At 35.2% G+C, this 13,353-nt stretch overlaps 1 protein-coding gene across 1 annotated transcript; it reads right to left on the bottom strand.

The window, feature by feature from the left end:
- Positions 1–561: 561 nt before the first annotated feature.
- On the bottom strand, positions 562–7,738 carry LOC107590064 (ADP-ribosylation factor-like protein 3). Its single transcript, XM_016278683.1, has 6 exons — positions 7,464–7,738; positions 7,159–7,302; positions 2,501–2,617; positions 2,285–2,335; positions 886–1,071; positions 562–810 (listed from the first exon to the last, which is right to left on the bottom strand). Exons 1-6 carry the CDS (start codon positions 7,479–7,481, stop codon positions 763–765), a joined length of 564 nt encoding a protein of 187 aa, XP_016134169.1. The 5' UTR covers positions 7,482–7,738; the 3' UTR covers positions 562–762.
- Between the last annotated feature and the right edge of the window lie 5,615 nt (positions 7,739–13,353).

Below are 13,353 nucleotides of genomic sequence, written 5' to 3'. Positions count from 1 at the left end.
GTTACGAGTCTGACTCTCTAACCATTAGGCCACGACTTCCCCATGTGTCAGTGTATTTGTGATATATACACTGATACCTCATTCTTATTTTAGGCTGTAAATTATTGCTTGTGTGCATTATTTATGCCCTGATATGTCATATTTCTCAAAAACATGACAGCAAAAGCATGATTTACAGATTTGAAAGAAAGCTTGTCTAGTCAGAGGGCAACAAATCTCTCTGTAAGAACATAAAGCCCTGTTCACACCAAGAGCTATAACTATAAAGATAACAATAAAGATAACGATATAAGCGTCCACACCAGCGAATGATATCGTCTGTTTATTCCAAGCGCACGCTCGTCTGCCGCTTTAAATTCTTGAGCTTGTTACAGCAGGTTGGATTCTGATTTGCTGTCAGTGTTTTATCATTCATCAGCTGGAAAAAAAATCATTTTGAAAGTGATTCCAACGATATCGTTCCTCTGTATCGTTATCGTTATAGTTGTGGTGTGAACTATGCTATTCTTTAATACTGAGAACGATTTTTAGAACTATATCTTTATCGTTATATTTATAGGTATCATGCTTGGTGTGAACGGGCCTTAAGAGATAAGAGGGAAAAATTATTTGTTTTGTTTGATTTCCTGCCAGTCTCTGTTGGCAGCCAATTTACAAACAGGAAGATAGATCATTAATATATTTACCAAAAAAAAATACATGGTTTACATTAACAGAAGAATCAGAGCAATTGTACAAAATAACACTTGGAAGTGAGCAGATTCATTTCTTCTTATTTACAATATTGTTGCTGATCCAGTTCATGCCATCCTGAAAGAAAAAGAAATGTCTTAATCTATTCCTATAAGGGTAAAATTAAAATAAATTCACTATGTATTTACAAACCTGTACACCCTCCCCAGATACGGCAGAACAGGCCTGGATCTGCCACTCTCTGTCCCGGTACGTGTGCAGGTTGAGGCCCTCTGCGATCTCACTGGCCGGAGAGGCTGTGGCCAGATCCTGTTTATTGGCAAAGATGAGCAATGGCACACCCTTCAGGTTCTCCTCATCGATGAGCTCCGAGAGCTCCTGTGGAAGAAGGTCAACACAGAGGAGTCAGAAAGACTGTAATCAGCACCACATAGAGGTGCCGATATTTGGCCGATATGATTGTATAGTGTGTATACCAAGGATTGAACCCAAAACTATGCCCTTAAAAAAGTCAATTGGTACCAGCAACTGTTTAATTTCCCACACTCTTAAAAATATCTTCTTTTGTGTTCAGCAGAAGAAAGAAATTTATAAAGGTTTGGAACAACTTGAGAGTGAGTAAATGAGTCAAATTTGGATGCATCCTTTAAATTAGGAATTCGCCCAACTGAATTTAATATGCATTAATACATTTAGCTTAATATTAATACATTTTATCTTCAAAGTCAGAAATGTGTTTCCCTGTCACTTCTCATTCCCACCTTTGTGAAGTTTTTAAACTCTGTTTTTCTCTGAAAAGCTTGCCGTTTGTACATAGGAATGCCAAGTTAATTGTTAAAAATGTCTTTTGATTTTCTCAGAAACAAGAGCAAAGTAAAATTCACGATTGTGACACTTATTGTAAACTATATATATACTGTATATAGTTTTACTTTTTACTTTGTGCGATTGCATTTAGGCTTCAAAATTCATGAAAGTTGTGTTCATTTATGAAGATTGGCATGATGATAATCAAACCTTTGTTGGTCATAGATCTTATTTTATGCAATAATCCAAAAGCCAATGGAAAAATCCTGTCTGGTTTTTGTGAAGGGAACCAGGGTGATGCTAACTGACAGGTTGGCCTACAAAAACACATAATATGTGACTTATTTAGAACAACAGAATTCGCTCTTATGTTATATTCCTTAAAAATGTATATATACTTTTATAGACGGGAAGTCAAAATTTTTGTTAGGGAACAATCCAAAATAATGTAACTCAGGCAAATAACTGGCATTTCAACACTCTTCAATTAAGGAACTAATTAATGATATGCAAGAAAAAGTTTAAAGCTATTACAATATATCCTTTAAAACCAGAAATACTGTTTTGAAAACATCTTCCTTTAAAATCATCTAATTTAGAAATTAGATACATAGAATGAGATCTCTTTTGTTCTGTGCTGACAGCTGTTTCAATTGAGTCTGGAGACTAAAGACATCCAGCCTGTGCACATTACAAGTAAAGGAAATTAGGGGCGAATTGCTTGACGTATAAATATATCAGATAAATTGCTTTTCAAAAAAAAAAGGGAAAAAAAGAAGCTTACCAATCCTGTTTCCTCAAATCTCTTTTTGTCTGCACTGTCAATCACATAAATCTAAAAAAGGGAGAGATAAAAGGCACTATTAAAGAGAAAAAACTTTTAGACTGATACACAAAACAGAAATGTAATTACATATGTGATGGAAATACTCTCACAACATGTTCAATGTCACTGAGAAAGTTAACTTCAGAATTTTCTGCCTGAACACTGCTGTCATACCAATAAATCTGTGTTCTCCAGGTACTTCTTCCAGAATGGTCGAATCTTCCTCTGTCCTCCAATGTCCCACACATTCAGCTTCATGCCATCACAGGCCACACTTTTAATGTTGAAACCCTGACAGAACAAAATTAGCACATGATACAGCTGTGTCGACACTCTCAAAAATTGTAGGTTTACGCAATTTAATTAATAGTAAAATTCCATCAAATTGACTTGAATAATAACCCTTACGTATTTTAATTGAACAACTGAACAATCAGTTATTCAATTAAAATACATAAGGATTATTTAATGAATTTTGATGGAATTTTACTGTTAATTAAATTGTGTAAATCTTAAAAAAGCTTTAAAATTTTTTTTGAGAGTATGTGACAAATATTGTAATTGCAACTTTATATCGCTTTAAAATTTTATTTTGAGAAATAAATCTCACAATTGTGAATTTATCTCACATCGTATCTTAACTTTCCCAAAGTGACTTTAAATCTCACAATTTTGACTTTATATATCCTGCTTGTGACTTTAAATCTTGCAGTTGTCTAGAATTGTAACTTCTCACATCTCACAATGTGTATTCAAATCTCATGATTGTGGCTATACATCAAAGTTGTGAATTTAAATCTCACAATTAGGACTTTATTTCTCACAATGTGACTTAAATCTGTTAATTGTGAATGAATATCTCACACCTGTGACTTTAAATCTCACAATATATATCACAATTGTAAATGTAGAAACTCACAACTGTGATGACATCTTGACTTCATATCTCACAATTTCAACTTCTCACAATTGTGACTAGCTATCTCACACCTGTGACTTCGAATCTCACAATTGTGACTATATATCACATTTGTGAATATACATTTCACAATTGTGATTTGATATCTCACACTTGTGACTTTAAATCTCACAGTTGTGATATACTGTCACAATTGTGAGATTTAACTTGATTGTGACTTGATGTCTCATAAAAGTGACTTTACCCTTTAAAGTCACTTTTATGAGATATCAAGTCACAATCAAGTTAAATAGTTCACCCCAAAATGAAAATTCTGTTATTAATTACTCACCCTCGTATCCTTCCAAACCTGTAAGACCTTCTTTGGAACACAAATTAAGATATTGTTTGATATTGTTGATTGTTTGTATATTCGGGACAGAAATCCCTCAGATTTCATCAAAAATATCTTAATTTGTGTTCCGAAGATGAATGGGTCTTATGGGTTTGGAATGACATGAGGGTGAGTAATTAATGGTATAATTTACATTTTTGGGTGAACTATCCCTTTAAATCTCACAGTTTCGATTTTATATTTTGACTTTCTGTCTCACATTGTGATTTGAATCTCACAATTGTGACAATATATCACAACTGCAATTCATCTCACAATTGTGACTTGATATCTCACAATGTGACACAATTCCCAAAATTGTGACTATACATCAACATGTAATTTTAATTCTCACAACTCTGACTTTATGTCTCACAGTTATGACTTGATATATCATAACAGTACTTTAAACCTCACAGTGTGACTTTAAATCTCACAATTGTGACTTTATATATTTCACATTGACTTAAACCTCCCATGCAGTATGTGAGGTTATATCTCACAACCCTGACTATATCTCGTAGCTGTGACTTTATATTTCCCAACTGTGACTTAAATCACATAATGCGTGTTTATCTCATAGTCGAAACTATGCATATCTCATAGTATGACTTCTTATATTAAGCTTATTTGAAACTTTATTTCACAGTTACCTTCTTAGTTTTTTACTATGAAGCAGAAACAGGCTTCCATAATGAAGGCTTGATTAGGTTACAATGCTAATCACACACAAAACACCAGATAGAGGCACAATGTATTTAAACTCTCCTAGTCTAAATTTATCCTGGCCCTGAGCAGCCTCCAACTACTGAGACTTTATGGTTAAGTAATCTTTAACGGTGGGATTAAAGACACTGTAGTGGTGCTATTCTTAGAGAGGATCTTCTCTCCCCACAGGCCTCAGCTCTTTACAGCTTTAACTGGCTGCAGCATATAATGTCTGTTAACAAAACACATGCTAAATAGCAAATAGTCTCACATAACATCTAGGTCCCAGGATATTTTAAGTAATCAAGTAATGGTTAAACAACATCTTAACTAGTAGCAAGCTGTGCGCAGCAGAGTCCAAAGGAATCCATGCTAAATGTTGTGCTAACAGCCATCAGTTGCAGCAGTTCTATAAATGGATGATACTGTCAATCAATGACGCATGAATTCAGACTTTTATAAATTGATATTAGAGACTTTTGTCATATGTGTTATCTCCAGTTAGCTGACTTTATGCTAATAACTAGCACTAATATGCACAGTGATGGTGTATTAGTGCTCTATCCCTGACCCCTCAACAGTAAACAGAGTGGTAAACCAGACTGACCACATTTGATCCTATTAACTTTCTTGGAAGAATGAGATCATGTCTATTTATACAATTTACTTGGATAGTAGTTTTTTCTAGGACAGTTTCCACCTTTAAGTGGTTACCTAGCAGTGATTGTAGTCTATGCTTTTTTTTGTCTCATGGGTTGTAGGTGAAACAACATTAAAGGGATACTCCACCCCAAAATGAAAATGTTGTCATTAATCACTTACCCCCATGTCGTTCCAAACCCCTAAAAGCTTTGTTCATCTACGGAACACAATTTAAGATATTTTGGATGAAAACCGGGAGGCTTGTGACTGTCCGATTAACTGCCAAGTAAATTACACTGTCAAGGTCCAGAAAAGTATAAAAGACATCGTCAGAATAGTCCATCTGCCATCAGTGGTTCAACCGTAACGTTATGAAGTGACGAGAAGAAAACAAAAATAACGACTTTATTCAACAATTTGTCTCCTCTGTGTCTCTCCGCATCACTGTAGCGCCATTTTGGAGAATATCCGCTGAACGCAAGCAGCGTACCCTATTCTGTGTCAGCCGCGACACAAGGATACGTTTTCTACGTGTATTTACGCTTTGATTTGAACGAAAAGAGCGCATCAGTGCAGCCACGGCTGACACAGAATAGCGTACGCTGCTTGCATTCAGTGGATACTCTCCAAAATGGCGCTACAGTGATGCGGAGAGACACAGAGGAGATGAATTGTTGAATAAAGTCGTTATTTTAGTTTTCTTCGCATACAAAAAGTATTCTCGTCTCTTCATAACGTTACGGTTGAACCACTGATGGCAGATGGACTATTCTGACGATGTCTTTCTTACTTTTCTGGACCTTGACAGTGTCATTTACTTGGCAGTCAATCGGACAGTCACAAGCCTCCAGGTTTTCATCCAAAATATCTTAAATTGTGTTCCGAAGATGAACAAAGCTTTTAGGGGTTTGGAACGACATGGGGGTAAGTGATTAATGACAAAAACTTTCATTTTGGGGTGGAGTATCCCTTTAAGTGGATCACTTTCGTCATGCTACGATGACACATACGATTAAATAAATCACTTTTTTTTTAGGGGGTCAAAGGGCAAGACAAAATTATTTTTTTGATGACAATTAAAACAGCTGACATTTAACCATCAGCCTTATAAAGGTTAAAACTCAACATCATTTCTAAATGGAAGTGGTGTTCACCTCAGACTAAAAGGTTACTGTCTAAGAAGCTGTGTATTCTGACTAAATACATTTTCTGCAAATTGCATATAAAGTGAAAAAATGTTTTATAATATTATTGATGGGTATGAGGATCGATCGATTGATTTGTTTCTTTGTTTTAATATTTTAATAGTATTTTAATAGTATTTTCATAACAGAAATAACAATTGGGTATAATTTAAGAATGGAAGTCCATGTTCACCCCAAACTGAAACAAAGATAATTAAGACTTTATTTCTCATAATTGTGACATATTCACTATTTCACTATGTATGTCATAATGTATTTGATATTTTGCACCTGCAAATTTATTTCTCATAGTTGTCAGTTTATTTCTCATATTTCTCATATTCTTCACTTTTTGAAAAATATATTATATTATATTATATACTTCACCTCTGGTATACTCAAATTAGTTTTCTCTCTCTCTTAGGCAGACCCCCAAAAAGTTACCCCAAAGTCAAAGACATGATCATGTCATACATTTTAAGGGGTTTTTCACTGTATTATTCATCCACAGTCTGTCCTCTTTGTCACTGATTAACCTGATTCATCCATTTTGGTTGTACAGTCAAGTGTTATCCAAGATGCAACTAAAGATACACATTGGTTTCATGCCAAAGAATGACTTTACCACTATCATTTACAATTCTGTATGGTAACAAAACTGAAGTGTAACTGTCAAATGCTTTGAGAATATTTCTACTGAATTTGTTAAACAGTAAAAAAGCGCAAGCAATGTGTTAACATTCCACACCAGCTAATAACTACACACCTTTCAACAGCCTCAGCAAATTAGGCTGAATTACTCATGAGACATGTTTTTGCCATTCATAACACATCATTAAAAAGAAAATGTACATTCTGGAATGGCAGAGGACTGTGCTGCTTTTTTAACCACATGTGTCCTGGTTGTCAAAGTAACACTTTTTTTTGAACAAGCATATTAAGAAAGTGCAAGAGCAAACTGTAAAAAATCTAGTGCTTTGAAAGTCCCCGTGGCTGCTCTTCTCACCTGAGTTGGAGTGATGGTGTTCACATCTTCTGAGGCGAGTTGTTTTAACAAAGTGGTTTTTCCGGCGTTATCGAGACCGAGAAGAACTATCCGCAGCTCTTGCTCAGTTGTGCCTTTTAGCTTCTCAATGACTGAAAACAAACCCTTGAAAACAAACATTTGTGCCTAAAAGATCTAATTAAAGTTTCATTTGAAGTTTTAGGTACATCCATGAAATCTCATATTCATCACAATGATGTGTATAACATTAATAAAAAAGCATTCTTTTATTCAAATAGGCCCTTCAAGCAGATCAAAACACGTACCTTTTGGACTTCTCCCATAGTGACGTGAATTTTGTGGTAGGAAGAGGATGTGGAGAGAGATGGAAAGGCGCAGCTACATTCTATGCAGGATATATCCAGGTAAGTGTTTGGTTTTCTTATCTGTCCACTGTTTCCTGGATCCTCTTCCCCCAAAAGACTTGCTCTTCACGTAACAGGGTGCAGTACCTTTCCTTCTCTATGTGCCTGGCCTTTTTCATATGTGGAATAGGGGAGGATGTGGAGGTGGGTGAAAGTGGGGGAGGGGTTGGATTAGTAGGCCACAATTAGCAATCTCTCCGCCCGCCTCCCCTCCACTCGTCTCCTCCAGCATTAAAGACTTACCTGGATTATCCTTAACAACCACCTGCTTCGGGACAGGCCACTGAGACTCTCTGTGCTCTCTTCTAGTCTTCACTATGTTGTCTTTTTGACCCTTTCTTTTAACATTTCCAAGCTTGGATGGCCCTCACATCTCATTTGCTGTTTTCTGGACCAACAAGTTACAGGGACAAACAAACTAAGCAAATAATATGAGATAAGATCTCATGTCATTTTCAATACTTCTTGTTGTTTAAGAGATAATGAATGCAGCTTCACAATACCTCTCCCAAGCAGCAGAGGGCAGTAGTGTTTATATTTGAAATTAGGGTTCTTCAGGGTTTAATGTTAGGTAAGGGAGCAGTGTAGGGTGGGGATCAAGAGATTAGGGGTGTCTGCAGGGATGACATACAGTACTTTCGTAGGCTAAAACCCGGAAACAAGCACTTCCGGTTCTATAGTCCTGAAATCAATGGAATTTTTGAATGGGTCTTTGGTTAAATTCCTGAAATAAGGTCTGTGGTTTACACAAGCTCAATATTCTGTGTGTGTATATATATATATATATATATATATATATACTTATTTGTTAAAAATATATATTTTTAAAATGTTTTATATTTTAATACTATGATTTACAATAGGATTTAAGAAATCACAAAATGGGGATACATATAAAATGATATTAATACTAAAAATATACATCTAAAATAAAAAAAGGAACCTGGATAGTTGCTATAGTAAAAAAAAAATCATTGCATTTTCATGTGACTGCAGAATAATGTCACATTACATTTATAGCTCAGGTGATTGGCTTGCCATTCTTACCAAAACACTAGCGTAAAAGTTATTTTGTATAATTTCTGAGCCTGAAGTTTCTGGTTAGCTGTCAAATAATGATTCTCAATTGAAGTAAACCAATAAACCCCTCTAGTTATTCCACTATAGTCCCAGTGTCAAGACCACTTATCATCCCTATACTGTATATTTAGTTCTCGTACAGGGCTTGAAATAGAGTCTTTATTCCAAGATTCCAGTTCATACTGAATCTTTAAAGCTACTTTCTCTTCCTACATAAGACCTCAGTAGATACAGGCAGGCCGATAAGGCTTCAGATCTGTTTCAGTAGCAGTATAATAGAGGCCATCATCAAGACTTCATCTTTCCTTTGCAGGAACACTTCCCTGGGGATTAGAAACAATCCCTCCCTCCCTTTGTATTACTCCAAAGAGCCACAATATTCCTTTCTCCCTGATAATGAAAGCAATGGGGAGCATCCACAGAGCAGTCAGAATCCAGACTCACAATGCAGAAGTTCCCTGGTGCATCCCAAGGGTCCTTATCACTGCTCTGCAGACGTACTGCACTCTATTGTTGGCTGTTTGCTCTTGTAGGGATTCTATAATATTTTGAGGGATTAGGAACCAATTACTGAATGACCAACTAACTCCTCCAAAGATGTTATCCTAGCATGGATCAGCTTCTCTTGTTGCTGCCTTTACTGCCCATCATCTTTTGCATGAGCGAAACGTTGAAAGTTATTACTCATTCTGTGATGATAGGTAGCGTCTCTGACATTTCCAACAGTCTAGCATGTTAATTATGGCAACATCATTAGCAAAAAGTACATTCATTTCAGTCTCCATGATTACATTAACCTACAAGTCACATATATGTGTCGACTTGATTGAAATTAATTGATCCCTTAGGAAAATATAAAATCACAACTGAGATCTCATTAATATAATTTCTCTCCAACAGCATAGAGATTAGAGTAAGGCAAATATAGATGTTTGCTCTCCTGCTTCTTACATTTTTTTTTCCTGATCAAAAGGTGTTTCAGAAGCAATCTTGACATTGTCACACACTGTACTTTTTTAAGCTCTTAAATTCTGAGGCTGGAACGAGGTGCTATGAAGCATGTGCAAAAGTTAAAGCAAAAAAAAAATTTTTTTTTAAAGAAATGCAATTTATCAAAAGTGACATTTGTGACGTTAGAAAATATTTCTATTTCAAATAAGTTATTTTGAACTTTCTATTCATCATAGAAAAGTGTCACGGTTTCTATGAAAATATTAAGTGGCACAAATGTTTTTAACTTTAATAATAATAAGAAATGTTTCTTGAGCAGCAGAATATCAGCATATTAGAATGATTTCTGAAGGATCATGTGATACTGGAGACTGGCGTGATGATGCTAAAAATTAAATAAATGATATTTTAAAATTACAAATTACATTTTAAAATATATTACAATTGAAAACAGTAGAAAAAAATAAGAAAACATTTAAAAATGCATACCGACCCCCCACACATTTGAAAGGTAGTTTATAATTATTTAAAATATATACAGTACATATGCATTTTTAAATGCATATTTTAAAAATGTACAGAATTTTAAAAAATGATTACCATTTTATTCTGCTTTCTACAGATTGAAGTGATGAAATCAGTTATTTCATTCAAATGGGATTCATAGTTTTATGTTCAGTAATCGAATAGTAATAATTAATTGTAATCCACTTAACAGTACTTAGGATTTAAAAATTAAAAACTATATTATTTTACACATCATTTGTTTAGTTTTTTCGTCATTTCTACTTGAAAACATATAGCAAGCTTCATATTTTATATCACACAAGGGGATCATAATATTTGGGAATATGTGGCCTCAAAAAGTTTGCAAACACTTGTAACAATATAACAAACAACATTTCTCACCAAATTAACTAGATTACATTGTGCACATTTTTATAGCTTTACACTCAGACTGTATGTCAACAGTTTTCCTCATTTGTGCCTTTATTTTGTTGTTTCTCTATGGTTATTTTTCATATGAACAGAACTGCTATTTCCACTAAGTTGTCCCAAGCTCATAATGTGACTGAATCTAATTTAAGCACGCTTCTATTCCATGACACATCACTATCATTCTAAAAACAATACACATATAACAATACTCATTATTCAGTATTTCTTCTGAGTTGTGGCAACCAAGTCTGTTAGTCTAAGTATCTGCATATGAAATTCATAACAAACTCTTTCTTTCGTTTTTGCTAAGGGTCATTAATTACCACATTTGCTTTCTCCTCAAACACACAGGAACACAAATGCCTTTGTTGCTGGCTGAGCTCATCTCTCCAGCTGTGAGAGCGATGGAGAGTGGGATGGTGAACGGACTGCTGCACTGATGAATTGAGAGGAACAGGTGTCAGCCATCGCAAAACAGAAGGAGCTTTGGTGACGCAAAACAGAACTGATTCTGGATGGTTTTCTGGTCTGGACCTGCTTTGGGCAGTTTGGACGATTAGCTGGACACGATGGGGAAGAAAAACACCGTCTCCATTTGACAATAAACCTTTGAACGTCTATAAGACTGATCATGATCTAATTACTGTTAGTACCATTATACAAGAAGAAGGTTTCTATTTAGGAGCTACTGTACAGAAAAAGGCCTATCAGGGACCATAAAACATCACAATAATCCACAAGTTGATCCACAAGATTTCAGCTGATAAGTTAAAGTCTTGTGAAGCAAAAAGCTGAGTTTGTAAGACACAAATCCATCATTAAAGCATTTTAACTTTAAACCATCGCCTCTGGCCAAAATCCATAATAATGCTTCCTTCAGTGGAAAAGTCCATCCCCTGTTGTCCTCTCCCATCATTTGTTTAGAACTGTAACGAATCAGCTCATGGGAAATATGAATAATTAATCATAACTAGTTATGATTAATTATGAATATTTTAGATCCGCTGTAGATATTTAGCTGACCTCTCAGGGTCAACTGTCTTGTCAATTCTAAGAACGTTAATTTCCTGGTTAAGGGAAATAACTTCCTTACTGTACAATTCTACAAAAGCTTAGCATAAATCATATTATTCATGCATAAATCTGCATGAATAAGTGACTCCAGTTATGAGCAAACAATGAACCACGTCAAGTGTGATACAAGTCAGGTTTTATTAACTACATAAAAACTTAAACTAGTCTAACATACTACATAAACACATAAACTGGTCTAACAATTAATTAATTAGCAAAGAAAAGTCCTTCCCTTGTGGATTTTCCCTATGGGCAAGGAAGCGATTTTCTTCACCTAAATTCCAGGAGGTCGTAAATGTATCGGGTGTCAGGGTTACCATGGAACCAGGGGCCTGTTCGGCTTCCTGGGGTGTTACAAAGTATTTGTTAAATCTAGCTAACAAAATATATATTGTGTGTTTGAGTGGTCCAGACGCTACAGAACTGTTTTTGCTTGTAAGAAGTGCTTAATCTGTGCATATTTCTCTCCTGATTTAGATAACTCGACTTTTTCACTATAGAGAAAGCATATGGTGGATGAGTTAATATTGTATTGATGGATTTGTTTATTACAAGCAAGCAGCTTTTTACTTCACAAGTTGTTAACTGATGGACTAGAGTTTTGTGGATTGCTTGTGAATTATTGTAATGTTTTTATTAGCTGTTTGGACTCTCATTCCTACTCTCATTCATTCTCACTGCAGAGAATCCTTTGGTGAGTAAGTGATGTAATGCTAAATTTATCCAAATCGGTTCTGATAAAGAACATCTACATCTTGGATGGCATCAGTAATGTGTTTAGTCTAACATTACTAACTATTAATAACTATTTTTGTGTTCCAGTCAAAATGTCCCGGATTATAGAGCTTTGCATTGCAAGAGGTTAAAGATTATGACAAAATAAAAAAAAACACCTGTGGAAAGTGTGTTTCAGATAGATTGACCAAATGTAGACATGCAAACATTTGAGACAAACACTTTTATTTTTTACTATAACTGTGCATTTTATTTGTGTCTGCTGTATGATGGATGGTCAGTCATGCCCAGGTTTCTCTCGATGATTGTTGCCTGAATGTGCGTCAGTGTGTTTTCCTTCTCAGTGACTTTTATACCCAGCAGCGTTGTGTTTTATGGTGTTTGCACAGTGACACGTTGTTTCTGTGAGCCCAGAAGTTCTAGCGCAGATTTTGTATTACCTCACTGGTCTCCAGCACACAGCCAGCTTCATCATGGAGATCTCTCTGTCTCACCACCAACAGAAACCATCCGTCCAGTCCAAGGAAAAGGTACCAGATTTCCCTTTCACTATACTTACCTGTGTTATACAACTGGTAGGTTGGAAACATCTGGGCCATGATGCGATATTATTGAGATTCTAGGGTATAGTTATTCAAAACTGTAACTACTCACTTGTTTCTTTTTCATCTTAATTGGATTTCTGCTTTTTGCAACGATAACTGCAAGTTCCGAGTGTGGGTGTGGACAAAATTGAAATAACTAAATGTGTGTTGACCTAATGAAACTGTATGATTGACTTGGTCCCAATGGTGGTAAATCTACTTTTTCATATAGGCATTCATGAAAGAAATTAACTCAAACGTTTTATTGTTTGTGTGAGGATATGGATGGAGCACTATGATGTGAAATATTGCTGTAATATAATATAATATTTATATTTTATAATTTTTTGACTTATTAGTATTTCTGCATTTCTGTCCATAGAAACAACGAAAAATCTCCTTATTTTTTATATTTAAAATTTGTATAT

This window comes from Sinocyclocheilus grahami, unplaced genomic scaffold (assembly GCF_001515645.1).
Source record: "Sinocyclocheilus grahami isolate Dianchi unplaced genomic scaffold, SAMN03320097.WGS_v1.1 scaffold124.1, whole genome shotgun sequence".
NCBI lineage: Eukaryota > Metazoa > Chordata > Actinopteri > Cypriniformes > Cyprinidae > Sinocyclocheilus > Sinocyclocheilus grahami.
The sequence above is the reverse complement of the archived record's forward strand: the minus strand, read 5'-3'. Positions and strand labels throughout refer to the sequence as shown.